Source organism: Seriola aureovittata, chromosome 5 (genome assembly GCF_021018895.1).
Source record: "Seriola aureovittata isolate HTS-2021-v1 ecotype China chromosome 5, ASM2101889v1, whole genome shotgun sequence".
Taxonomy (NCBI): Eukaryota; Metazoa; Chordata; class Actinopteri; order Carangiformes; family Carangidae; genus Seriola; species Seriola aureovittata.
In genome coordinates, this window is record NC_079368.1 from 1240048 (window position 1) to 1254300 (window position 14253).

The 14253-nt window shown below is 40.3% G+C and overlaps 1 protein-coding gene across 2 annotated transcripts; it reads right to left on the minus strand.

Annotated features, from left to right (window-relative positions):
- Positions 1-2018: 2018 nt before the first annotated feature.
- On the minus strand, positions 2019-8129 carry fgf17 (fibroblast growth factor 17). Of its 2 annotated transcripts, none has more exons than XM_056376610.1 (5): positions 7417-8129; positions 7289-7325; positions 6861-7005; positions 5060-5166; positions 2019-2516 (listed from the first exon to the last, which is right to left on the minus strand). In XM_056376610.1, the coding sequence occupies exons 1-5, from the start codon at positions 7446-7448 to the stop codon at positions 2226-2228; spliced, it is 612 nt and encodes a 203-aa protein (XP_056232585.1). In that variant the 5' UTR covers positions 7449-8129; the 3' UTR covers positions 2019-2225. The 2 variants fall into 2 exon arrangements, with proteins under 2 accessions (XP_056232585.1, XP_056232584.1); XM_056376609.1 differs by having other exon boundaries at positions 6861-7038.
- Between the last annotated feature and the right edge of the window lie 6124 nt (positions 8130-14253).

Consider the following 14253-nt stretch of genomic DNA (forward strand, 5'->3'; position numbering starts at 1 on the left):
ATGTAATCAGGGTCAAAACATAAGATTAAATTACAAAATCATTTAAATCTGTCCCGTGGGTAAAATTTAGGTAGCCATCTTGGAAAATGGCGACCATATTTTTCAAGTGGCTAATGCGATTTTTCAAATGAATGGCCCCAGAGGAATAAACAAAAACAACTGCTTCTAACAGGGTAGGATTCAATCCTGTGGAAAAAGCATCACAAGGTCATGATGAGAGTGCTGCCCAGTCATCAAGTGTGCACAGTGACTGTCAGAGGCTACTTCCCTTTAGCCAACCCTGACCTTTGACCTCACTGAAGGAGAGAATTTCTCAACAGCCCATAGAATCAAAATCAGTTTTGTATTCCTGTTAAGACCAAGGAAGCTCAATTCACAATTTTACATCAAATCTGTACATATATGATTCCTCTTTAAATGTTAAAACATCAGTAAACTTATTCAGTCAGAGTAAAATAATAATCATGTTTTAGTTACATTTACCTAGATTTATTTTTAATATTTAGTAGATTTTTATTCACTCTTAAGCTTTTTGCTATTTCTATTTTATACATACGTTTTAATATAATGTTAAATATGTCATAAGCACCCTGGCTGACTTGTTATATGTCAACATGTTATGGTTTTATGTTTCTTGTCGTGTATACTTACACGCAAGTAATGCAGATAATAAAATAGAAAGATAATAAAATAAAAAGAAGTAATTAGAAAAGAAAGTTCTTGGATATATAATGAAATGATTAAGGTAGATGTCATAGCCCCTTCTGTGACTGTTAGACTTCCCAGTATTTCCTGTGTTTTTCCCTGCCTGTCTTCCCCTGTGTCCCCTCCCCTTTTTTCTGTCCGTGCTTCTCAACAGGGGCGTGGCACAGCGCTGGCTACCTGGCTCGCCTGTTTTCCATCTATCATCAAACTCTGTATAATAACCCCGGCTCTTCATTAACTCATTGCCAGATTGTGCCGCTATCCATGTGGTAACACTCCAGGCTACTACTACAGCTCAGCTAAAGGTTGTGACTAATTACTTCTGTTGTCTTGGATTATCCCTCACCAGTGTCTCTCTCCGTTTCCAGTTACTGCTGCAACCCGGATTCTTCAACCCCCAGCATCCCCCCGGTACTCTCTCCCTCTCTGATCTCAATTAAATAACGTTTATGTACACACTGCTGGTTGTTCAGTGCCTGAATCTGCTCTGTGGTTCGAACCGTGTTTTTAGTCAGATCATAACAAGATCCCAAGTGTAAAATAAGCCTATTTTTGAAATTCCTCACGTTATTGTCAAAAACTCACAATGGAACCCATAAAAACTGATAATCACATCATAAATTTCACCAATTACAAAATATTCAGTACCTCCTATGAGATATGGACTAGAATCAGTTGACGTGTTCCCACCAACCTGTTATCAAAGATTTTCCTCTCAAGTTAAATATAGATCTCATTACATTCACAGCCACAATTCCTGCAATCAGTGGTAATTCAATCTGAGGCCCATGTCCTCAGTCTTTGCCAAGTTTATTAGAACGGCTCCGTTAGTTGGCTGAAATCCAAATAGCGTCTTGATCTGTCATAACATTGTGTCAGTCCTGGTGACACATTGATCTAATACAGTCTGATCTGACATTTAAACTTTGGTGTTTGAATGAACTCCACAACTGCTGCACAGATTTGTGCCCTCATCCTCCTCAATGTTGCTGTATTTTTTCTATTTCATTCAAATATTTTCTCCTTCATCATTCATCATCATAATTGCTCTTGGCTGCTTTTGACCGCACTGTCATTTGTTAATTTGAGTTGTAATTAAACACTGTACAAACAACAGTTCATTGTTTTCTCAAAGCCTCACGGTTTATATGTAGCACTCTTTATGTTTCAGCCACAACACTGTGGTTCTGAGTGACACATCACGATTATATGGACTTCCATGAAACTTGGTCCATGGGGTTCACTAGAGTCCCCAAATCATCCCAACATCCCCAAGTCTCTGTCATGTTGCAGTTATTAACCATAGCTCCCCACCAGTCAACACATACACACAGGACGATTAAATATAATCCATCTGCTTTACTCTCTGTCAGTATTTACACATGATCATTTTACAGCAATATTACTTTAGATTTATGGCATTTTAATCATTGTTTACCTATCAAAATTATACAAAAATAAAATTGCATCTGTTTCTTCTCACATCGCAGCTGGCATCAGTCCATTCCTTTTGCTGTGCGTTAGGAAGAGGTACGTGATTTCCTGTTCCGCTTTGCTCGACGTGTGGATGGAAATCGGATGAACTCAAAGTGTTTGCTTTGGTCTGTGTTGGGGAAGGGAGGCGGGCCCGTGTGGAGCCTCTTGATGAAATGGACTTCTCTCTGGTTCTCCCGTGTCCTGGAGGCCTTGATGGGCCTCCCTTTCCTGGTGAAAGCCACATACCAGCCCTCATACTTGGCATTCTGGAACGCTGTGTAATTGTTCTCCAGGACTATCTCTGTGAAGATACAATCCCTGCTCCGGCCGTTGGGCTGTGTGAGGAGACACAACAGGTATCATCATATAAAACAAAATTGATCACTGGATTTCAAGGATAAACAGTTATATTACCAACATCTGATCTACAGTGAGAAAATGGTCAATTCACACATTTTTCTCTTTAATATCAAAGCCACCTTGAATTGAGACGATGCAACATTTGCAGGTGGAAATGACACAATCTTCTTTTTACAAATGAGAAGTTGAAGCAATAAAACAAAAGCAATAAAGCACACCAGTAATTTTGCTATCACAGTCTTACTTGGTCTGGTTTAACCAGTAGCTTACCGCGGGAAATGTTATCTAGTATTAGCAAACTTTAAATAGACATTGCAATGGACATTAAGCATTTAGCGGTTAGCATTAACCACCGTTGTCACAAGTTTACATAGTCTAATATATACAGCATGTCTGAAATTTTTAAATGCAACACATATAACAGAATTGTCAATATCTTCAGTTAGCTTCTGTGAAAGGAATAGTTTGATCTTGTTGCTGAGAGTGAGATGAGAAGATTGACACCAATATCATTTCTGTCCGTTAAATATAAGGCTAGAGGAAACCGTCAGTTTGTTAGTCATGTGGCTCTGTCCAGAGGAAACTAAATCTGTCTCTGAAGCTCATGACTTAATACATTATATCTTATTTGTTTAACATATATAGTTTGTCTCAAAACTCTCCTGTAAAACCACAATGATTGGTGTGTGTTTTTTTATTTTATTTTGTTACCTTTGGACAGAGCCAGACTAGCTGTTTCTCTCTGTTTCCAGTCTATATGCTAAGCTAAGCTAACAGGCTGCTGGCTGTGGCCTCATGACTAGCACACAGACCTGACCCACATTGCGAATGAGACGACTCCTCATTAGTCAACTTTGCTCCTTTAACTCATCCAAACAAAGCTGGCACAACAACGTTCCCTCATTCCATGTTCCTACAGTTTATATTGAATGGTGAAGGTGCAGCAAAACATTTGTGCCTTCAACAGGCGGTGTAAAGGAGGCTAGTCGTATCAATCCTATCGTCTAACTCTTAAAAATACTTAATTTCTTCAGTCAACCTCTGTTATGTCGCATTTACACTGGACAAAAAACCTGCTAACATCTGGCTTTTGTTTTCAGCGTGAAAAGGTCCAATCTGTATTTGTTCCCAGGTCATATGACTCTGCAGGAGTCAAGGATCCGGTCAGTAGTGATGTAAACATGACACACAGGTGACCCCAGGCGTAACGTCTTTATGCACAAACACTGTAAACACCTGTCACCTGCAAAGCTTGGTGCTGTTGCACCTTCTGCTGAGAGTGAGTTGCAACCCTGAAATAACACAATCACCAGTTGAGTGTCTGTCTCCTCTCAGGCTACGTCCACACTACTACATTTGAAAACAACACTTAGTAGTGCGGACGATCTCCGTCCAGACTTTCACACCTGAAAACGCATAAATACCTGAGTAGTCAGGTACGCGGGGCATGTGTGAGCCAGAGTAAACAGGAAATAGGTTGTCAACTCAGTTGATTAGTTGGAAAAAATACTATGAACGAGGAACAGTGCAGACAGCTGCAGTGATAAAATACAGAATTTAGCTCCTCAACAGCTGCTAGCGTTGACAACAAGGTCAGTAACACTGTAATTCATTATCATGTTGTATTCACCACTGGTAGTCCAGGCTGATGAGAGCCAATCAGGAGAGACCGTGGGTGTGGGGAGTTTTCAAACTAAAACTGGTCCAGCAAAGTTTACAAAAGTCTCCATTTTCGGTGCTTGAAAACCCTGGAGTCATATGGACTGGAGGAGGAAATGTAGCAGAAGAGATGAGTTTTAAAACAAAAACATAGTAGTATGGACGTAGCATCGGTTTGAACAGAAAGGCAAACTCGTCTGGCAGTGTGAAAGGAGTCAATCTTACCTGCGTTTAAAAAAACCTGCTTCTATGCATCAATTTTGATGTAAAAAGTTCTACTATATAGTATGTAGATATACTGTAGGTGCATATATATGTATCGAAATAAAAATGATTGTGGCAGCTGCACATTTCAGTAGTTTGAAGTTGTGAACGTTAAAGTAAACTCTTATGAAATTGGACTTATGTAACGTGTCGTGTGAATTTTGCAGCTTGAGTGTCAGTTACAGATGTAAGAGCAGCCACACCTTCAACACTTCTAAACTATGATGAGAAATAGATTAGTGACTCGTCATGTCCAGATATGTGGACCCATCTTTTCCATTTCCATGAAGGAAGTGGACGTTTGACTTATGACCAAACACACAGGCAGTGCATGATGGGATGGTACTTTCCCCTCATCGCTGTCAGCCAGTAAGACTGAGTGATGTCACTCAGTCCTCTGAGGATTTCTGTTTTTCCAGCACATCATGTCCTGAGGTGACTGACACTGTCAGTGGACTGAAGCTTCAGTACAGGAGTTCTCAGTGTTAGTGAGTGTGACATCTGACGAGGTGTTTACAGTATAGTCTGTTTTTTGACTTAATTTTATCACAGTATCTCTCAAATAAAGAAATATATATTGGGATGTTTATCGTACCTTTCCTACCAGTTTCCCCTTCCGGTTCATGCAGATGTAACGCCCACTTTCTGCACCTCGTATCCTCACCCGACTGCCGAACGTGTCCGTCTCAACAAACAGACGAGCTGCCGGAGAAAAAGAGAGGGAGAACGTCAAGACAACAGAGTTATTAATTAATAATAATCAATATATATTCTCTTAATATTTGTTTGTATTTTCAAGAGTTCCAGATGATACACAAACATGATAATTAACAAATATTATTATTATATTATTACTGCACAGTGTCAGACATGAAGAGTGTTTAAGGTCTATGTAAAAATATAGTCTGTAAAGTTAGTGTAAGAATTAGTTTGAGAATTAGAATGAGTTATAAATGTGTTTGTGAACACTGTGGGACTAATAAAGGAAAATCTTAACTGTTATTTTTCCACTGACCCAGGTATGCCTCTGGAAATCACCTCTAACACTGAATAATTAAACCAATGTGACTGAATGGCCGAACATTAAAGAGCTGAACTGGAAGCAGAATAAACATCCCCAGCTGAATTTGTCCTGCAGTTAATTATGGCCTTGGGCATTACAACAGCCTTGTGTATTAGGGTATAGAGACAAAGGACTTGCCCTAATCAGCCGTTAATTTGCTAGACGATGGATTCATGGATGCAGCAGGGAGGCTGAATTAACATAGAGGCCTGAAAACATCTCACAGAGGGAAGAAACAGGCTGGAGGTGAAACTGCTGTTTGTGCCTGAGGACGTTGGGCCCCTGCAGGGAGTCTGAGCCTTTAGTGTTAGGGGCCAAAAAATGTCATTTGATCAGAGTTTTCTTTCTCTGTCGATAAGTGCTGCTCATTGTGGGAACTGTTGGCTTCTCTCTATATCTCTTCTCTCGCTACAGGTCTTGACCTTTACCCTCTAAAGAGCCTTGAGATAATGTTCTTAATGATTGTATCTATGCAGATAAAACTGAACTGAATTGAAGTTCTTCTTGAGAATATCTCTACATTTTTATTGTAGGCCAATCTATGTTTACCAAGAGCCAGTGTGTGTGTGTGTGTGTGTGTGTGTGTGTGTGTGTGTGTGTGTGTGTGTGTGTGTGTGTGTGTGTGTGTGTGTGCGTGCGTGTGTGTGCAAAAATCACAGTCAACATATAGAGTAAAACTGCCTGAACATCCTCTGTTTTCAAACATATTGTAACTATCAGAATTTTGATTCTCCTATGTATCATCACATACAAGTTACAAAGCAAAGCATGTGACTCCCTGACAAATTATTATGAAGCAATCTTTTAAATTCCAGGATACACAGAAAAATAAACATCGATTCACAAGTTGTGATTATATTTTCAAATCAGGCACATGAATGCTGGAAATGACATTTCTCTGTGCAACATACTAAAACAAACAAAAAATGCTTTCATATGTATTGATTCTACCTGCCACTATATTTTCATATAATTAAAATATAATTATACATTCATATTTTGCTTGTGTTGTATAGAAAGAACGAGGATGTGTCAAACTTTCTTGTGTAATCATTTTTCATGCAGACGTTTAGAGGAGTTTTGGAGGATTCTGCATAAGAGTTTTTATTTCTCAGAAAATCTTCCCTCAGCTCCGTGGCTGCAGTGTAATGGTAATGAGGTTAGTCTAATCCTTCTTCATTAAAAAAAAAAGTGGTTTTGTTAGAAATGAGCCAATGCCTCTGATACAAATGACTGCAGGATCCCTGTGGACCTCCTCTGTTAGAAGTCTCCACTAAGAACTACAAGATAAATGTCATGCAAGGTGAGCAGCAGACCTCGGGTCAGCTCTTACCGTACATATTTCCATCCTCAGCTGTGGCGGTGACCCTTTTACCCTGAATCTGGACGTGCTTCCCGCTGGTGCGGCTGTAGAGCTGGTACACCCTGATCTGTCTGCGGCTGAGCTGGTCCGTCACTGCGCCCTGCGTCCTCACATACTGGTTAAAATTAGGAGACGGGTGATTCTCCCCCTTTTTATGTAAAGGGAAAAATAAAATACATAATTTTTTTTCTTTCTAATCTGGGATAAAGAAATGTGTAGCCAATTTTACAACCACCACAACAGGTCGAAATTTTCCTTATAAGTACCAGACAGTAGCCTGGGCCTAAAGTTCATAATATAATATAATATAATATAATAATTAATGTGATATTCAGGAGTGAGTTATTACAATTAGCACTATCCTAATTATAAAATAATGTCTTTGAGAGGGTATTTACCTGAGCATGGCACCACAGCACGAAGAAATGAAACGATCTGCAACAACAAGTGAAGATTTGTTATTATAAAGACGTCATTTTGTGGCAATCGTGCAATCACAAGTTTACGACCCAGTCAGTCGTCTTACATGTAAACACAGCGCCGGTTGATTCCATACATTCTCCTGTTTATTTCATCCGATCAAGGAGCGACTCTGGAGGAGGGTAATCCCGGATGGACGCAGTGAGTAATTCCAACGGTGCTTCCACAGTGTCGCATATGCGCCTCTGACCTGTCCATCCACACCAACTGAGTCTCTAATATAAACCACCGACCTCTTATTCCCCCCTCACATTTAGGCTTCAAAACCCTGATCCAGCAGACTGAGCGGTGAGGAGCTCTGCAGGAGATTTGTGCAGCGCATCAAAACCACAGACATCCATTATTATTATTAAAGAAAAAAGTTTGACATCACTGGGGTTAGATGTGATCAGTCCCGGCTGTGTGGAGGTCTGCTCGGGGTAATTCCAGGTTTTGAAAAGCACCTCTGTCTGGCTGGTTAAATGTTGAAAGGCAAAGTCCCTCCCTGGGTCTGCCTGCTGTGGGTGGGCACAGCCAGGAGCCCTGAGCTGCTTTAATACAGGAACAGATGCGCAGAAAAAGAGATTATTCTCGTTTTTTAAGAAGTAATGTCACGTTTAGTTTAAAAAAAAAAAAACTGCTCTGAAAGTTTCAGCTCTAACTTTTATTCCCTGTCCCTCTGTCTGCTCTAATGTGGATCATTACTGCTGCATTGTATTTAAAAGCGAGGAGACTAATCGCACCTTATGGGTGTGGCAATTAGGTGTTAAAGAAAAGCATTCCCACCGTCCCACCCCCCCCCACCCCCCCATCACACTTCCCTTTTATCTTATGTTGACTGGCCTCATGTAAAAGGGGCCGAAAACAAATCATTTAGACAAAAAGGCAGTTTCACCTTCACATAATGCGCAATCAACATCCAGAGATGAGTGAGACCCTCTGTGAACAATTCATTCATTCATTCACTGAGAGAAGAGGTTGACAGTATTATTATGTATATTCTAACATATACATTTTAGTAACTTCTGAGTCACAGTTTGTGTCAGTGGACATCAGTGTAACATGAAGCTTCAAGTGCCTCCACATCTTGCCCTTCTCACGTTCTCTTGACCCCCATCGCCCCCGTCCAAGGCACTAAAGTGGTCAAATGCAGCAGTGAGACATCTCTGACAGGAACCAGCAGCAGCTCCATGGTTCCACGTGTTGGTGTCACTTCTTACTGTGAGACAGTGTCAGACCATCAGTCCACTGTTTCTTTCATATCAGAAACAGTCCGTGTTATTATCATGTGACTGAGAGGACAGGACGGCAGCTGTGTGGAGTTTTATGTGTCCACACAGCTGGATGTTAGTCAAGATGATAATGACTCTTCATCACCAGGAAAAACCTGACAAGCGTTTTCTTAAGTGATTAACTTGGCAGGACAACTCTGTAAAATAAATGGATGAAACACTGAAACAGTAAAGTTTGTTAAGATAATAACAGAAATGTTAGTTTTACATATACGTGTTGCTAACTGTTTGTGAATGTATCTCATTATTGCTATAATTAATTAATCTTATGAATGTATATTGATACATTTATACTCTGTTTTGATTATTAGGTCACTTACTAACCCACTAACTTTGTTCACAATACAGGATACAGACATATACTTAACATGACATAGCAGGACAAGCATACGTGTAATTTATACCACAAAGGCACAGTTCCACTTAAAGTCATAATCTGTAACTTTTCCACACTAAAATGTTGTTGAGTTAAGTTCTTACATTATCACAAATGTTTCCATCAATTCTCAAATCAGAGAAATCTGTGATTTTTTTTTAATCAACATTTCATTGGTCACCTGTCAATGACATCATGTCCTCCGTGATCATGTGTTCCAGATGAAGGATTTTAGTCATCGGACGTCTGGATCTGAAGTTATCAGAGAAACAAGCTGAGGAAATGTTAGACAGCTCAGCTCCCAGCTGCTGGAGACGTCCTGTCCTGTGTCACTGAAGAGCGTCAGTGAATCTGAGTTTTAAAGTCAAACTGTGTTCTGGAGGTTTCTACTGGTTTTAATCCCCTGGTGTGTTTGTTATGGAGAGGAGGACACCTCTGTGGATAATTCAGCTGCTGGTAAAAACCTGCTGAACGTCTGCTTCATAAGTTATCAGAGAAACAATCAGAACAAAGGTTAGCATCAATGTCAGCTCCAACTCTTCCCTGAGTCTCTGTCCTCCGTACAGCGTCGCTCAAACACTGACTTTAAATGTCAAACTGCTTCATTCAGTGTTTTTAACAGTCAGAATCACTGGGTCTGTTTGATTTCCTGAACCACTCACACTGAAGGAATCTAACCCTGGAGGAGCTTACGGTAATGGTGGTGAAGACAACAACTTCTATGATTTACAGTGACTCAGCACAACAGTTATGTTGTCAGTGTTGTGCATAAACGTCTTCAATGAACAGCGCGCATTGAAGACGTTCAAATTTTAAGTGAACGCTGAACTGAACAAATCAGTTTACAAATGATGAACATGAACATCAGCGGTGTTCACTCCAGCCTTAGTGAACACTGCTCACGTTTTACGTTTAAGTTTACGTTTTACAGTATATATACATATATATACTTATATATATATATGTATACATATAACATAACATAACAAGACACATCAGATTGAACTACTTGTCTGTAATCTCTGTTCATTATTAGGGCACAACTGTTTTTGATAGAGCCAGTCCTATAAATGCAAACAACGCTGACTGACAGAGAAATCACAGCTCAGTCTTTGTCTTCTACTGATGTGTTTGATGATGTTGTCAGACAACGTCATGATTATAAAATCAGGATTTTAGTAGCAGCTTGACTGCTGGTTAACATGTCGTCTTAATGGGCTGATACTAGAATACCAATACTACATGGTCCAGTCATATACTGGGTTTTGGCCTAGACTTATTTAGCTAAACAGAGTGTAAAGGCATCCAGACAAGTGTAGTTTTGTGATGCTAACCAACAGACCAGGTCGCGTCGACCCAGACCAGCTGCAGACCAGGAGATCAGCTTCCAGCTCAGATCAGATCTTTCTCTCTGTGCTCCTGTTCTCTGCCACACTCCACACTGTCAGGTGAATTGGAATTTTTTTTTTTTTATTAATTAGCCTAAATTAGCCCTCTATTATTTTTCATCCATCCTCAGCTCACAACAGACCTGATAAGTCACCATCTCTCTCCCTCCTGCTATTTCCTTGGGTTTCCTCCAATCTGAATGCGCCTGAAAACTCACTCCACATCAACACATCCAGACAAATCCTGATCAGATGCTTCCTCAGTGCAAGATATGACGTCTTATTTACACAACTGCCCTGCTCATAGATCAACTCAGCTCTCTCTTCACCATTGATCTCTCAGCTTCAAGTTCCATTGTTAGCCTCAAGACCCAGAGAGAACTCCTTCATCTGGAGCAGCAACTCACTCCTAAGAGGTTATGTGTTGATATGTTAAAGTTGTTGGAATGACTTTGCTTTGTTGTGTCAGCAGCATGTTCTCAGGATGATCATGTTGGTTTGTCAGGCCAATATGAAGAATATATAGTCTACACATTTCCTCACAAAGCGATCTTTTTTGTGCTCTTCTTTTGCTGCCAACTTCAGGTCACATTTATTTCTGTGATCAACTTTGGTGCATGAAAAGATGCCATGAAATATTCAGATTTGCTGAGGATATTCATGCAAATGTCGGCGGAGGGATATACTGTAGAAATGGGATGTGGCTTAAGGGGAAAATGGGCACAACACAGAATCAGTCTCATCCACTTGAGTGTGTGAAGTGATGCAGAGATGTGAGGCCATGTAACCCGATCATATTTCTGTGCGTCTCTGTGGCAGACACTCAGGCTGGAACAGAAGAGCTAGATGGTGACAGACATGCAGGCAGAACAGGTGAGGATCTCAGCCATGCTAGCAACACGGTCTGTCTCCTTTCATCTTGTTTCAAATATCTAGACACCTATTGGATGGATTGCCGCTAGTTTTGATGCATGTAACCATGGTGATGAATACTAATGAGTTTGGTGATACCCTGACTTTACATGTAGAGTCACCGTGAGATTGACAGTTGAGGTTTTAAGGGTCAGTTATCACATGGATTGTCATGAAATATGGTTCAGACATTCATGACGAAGACTTTTTAAAATGTGATTCTCTGACTTTTCATCATCATCATCATCATCATCATCATCATCATCATCATCATCAGGTCAAAACTTAAATTTGTCGAATACTATGTTTTATGACCAAATCCCTACAAAACTAGTGACAATTCAGTTAGCCTCAGCTTTATTTCTGCATAGTACTAATTAGTATGCTAACATGCTAACCTAAAGCTACATCCACTATACATTTTTGTTTTAAAATGCATCTCTTTTCATGTTTCCTCCTGCCGTCCACACGACTCCAGAGTTTTCGAGTACCTAAAACAGACTTTCAAGAACTCTGCTGGACGTGTTTTATTTTGAAAACTCTGGGTTTGTGTTGTCGACAAATTTTAAACCGAATGACGCAGACACCCATGTTTGCTCCCTGATTGGGCCTGATCAGTCATCGCTACCAGTGGTGAATACAACATGATGATTATTCACAAGTGTTGACTGACCTTGTTGTCTTTGCTAACAACTGTTAAATTCTGCATTTTAATGCTACAAGTTCCTCATTCATAGTATTTTCTGCAACTAACCAACTGCAGATCTGCAATCTGCGACTTCCTGTTTACACCGGTGCCCAGTGTAGGTGAATGGCCATGTGATATGTATTTTCAGGTGTGTTTGTATACGGATATCGTTTTTGTTTTAAAATGAAAACATATAAGTGTGGACGCAGCCTAAGACAGTGAACATGATAAACATTATCATTTCTAAACATCAGCATGTTAGCATTATTGTTGGGAGCATGTTAGCATGCTGATGACAGATCTGCTAGGATGGTTGTAGACAACTTTTTTTCATTATTAAAAAGAAACAGAAAATTCTAACATTTGGAAGAAGGCAGGAAATAGCTGCTTAAGGTCCATGTTTTTCTATAGCTCTAACTTTGTGCTAATTTGATTCATTGTGAATTACAGCTCTTTTTGTGCCCCTGGCCCTCCAGCTGTGAACAGTATATGCTGCTAAAACAACATTCAGTTCTTGAGATTTTCATTCATCCCTTTAAAGTTTTTTGTATGAACTTTGGTTCACATATGAAGATGTAAAACTGCATCATCCACATATTGGTGAGCATAGTTGGTAATATCTTCACACAGTGTGTGGGTAACAATTCCAGATCATCTTAAATAATCATAGAAACTAGTTCTGTTTATGAAATTCATTTAAATCAATTGTGTGGTCTTCTTATTACCGGGAGGAAAAACCACCTTACAGACTTGCTGAGTGGTTTTTCAGAGACTTCAAGCAGTAATGTCCCACACTGCTCGGGTCCTCCTTGGGGCCACTGTTGTTCCAGGGACAAGTGAAAGGAGAACTGGTGGTCTCCAAACAGCTCTGACCACATCGTAAAAATCTCCACCATAAAGAGCAACTGGCCACTCTTTCTGACCCTGCGAAAATAGCGGCAAGGGTTCAGAAAGTGGGTGGTCCAATTTATGAATGATCAAAAGAAGAGAAAAGTAAAAGACAAGAAGATTCAGTTGGACAAGTTTCTTCTTCTTCTTTCACGTCCACAGTCAGGTCCCTGCGTGGGGTTGAATGTGAATCTAACAGTATCTGTGAATGTACTTTTGTCCCTTTTTTCTGTAGATGAACACTGTTACACACTGAGAGGAGAAAATGTACAACTCTGTGCTTATTACAAAGGCTGTTGACCCTAAGGTATCGCCCTGCCATTTGCAAGCCGACCATTTGAGCTTGCCAAATTTGACACAGCTGACGCAGGCAATAAATTTGAACTAGTTTCCCCACCCCCCCTTTATCCATAATGAGTGTTGCCTTGCAAAGCCTTTGAACACAGAGACACAAACACACTCATGCACACACACCAGCAACCCTAATGTGATAATCATGGGATGAAGTTGTATCATATGATGAGAGGCACGAGCGATCTGCAAAAATGTGAATCTGCAGAAGTGTGAAAATGTGTAATGACGACTAAAACTGTAACGTTGCAGGTCAGACTCATGTGTGAAGAACTAATGACGATATGTCAGACCTAACAGGGGACAGACAACATTGTCAGAGAGACCAGACTGTGTAAATCCCCCTGAGCCCCGGATCACTGCAATGTCCGACAGGTGAAACCCAAGTTGCTGATCCACGATTAACTACTAACACTGTGATTGATTCATACACAGGCCAAGAAGCTGGGAACATGTCAGACTTCAAAACTAATAAAGTGACTCACACAACTGCCCTTCTCAGAGCCGTAGACCCTGGGGGGGGGGGGGGTAATGAAAATAGCCGGACACTGTCCAGCTACAGACGGAGTGAGACAGGGTCCAGCATCTGTGTTATTTTTAAGGAGCAAAATGTCACTGAGCAACGAACATGCTCAAGGCACATATCTGACCGGGTTATATGGAGGGTCAAGCTGAGGCCACATCCAGATCCAGATCCAGCAGGTTAATTGATTGTACTGGTACGTCCACATGACAATATCTTCTTGTATATTCAACATTTACTTCTCTTTATTCACTGCTTGTCATTTATGAATTCAATACAACTCCTGTTATTCATTTTATTGCTCAGTATAGAAATAGTTGTATAGAAATGTACAGTCTCATTTCTGGGAGACAGAGTTGGGTTTATTGAAATCAGTTCCGTTGTAGCTGCTGACATGAACATAGTGGATCCACTGGCTCTATTTCTATGGCCCTGAGAGCTCAATACACTGCAACTGCAATAACTTCAGAAAACATCTTCATCAGT

Coding starts and splice junctions, on each gene's coding strand:
- fgf17 (XM_056376609.1), bottom strand. CDS start 7,448: ATGTATGGAATCAACCGGCGCTGTGTTTACAT. Junction 7,039..7,288: donor TGCTGTGGTGCCATGCTCAG/GTAAATACCCTC, acceptor TTACATAAAAAG/GGGGAGAATCACCCGTCTCC. Junction 2,517..5,059: donor AGGGGAAACTGGTAGGAAAG/GTACGATAAACA, acceptor CTCCTCACACAG/CCCAACGGCCGGAGCAGGGA.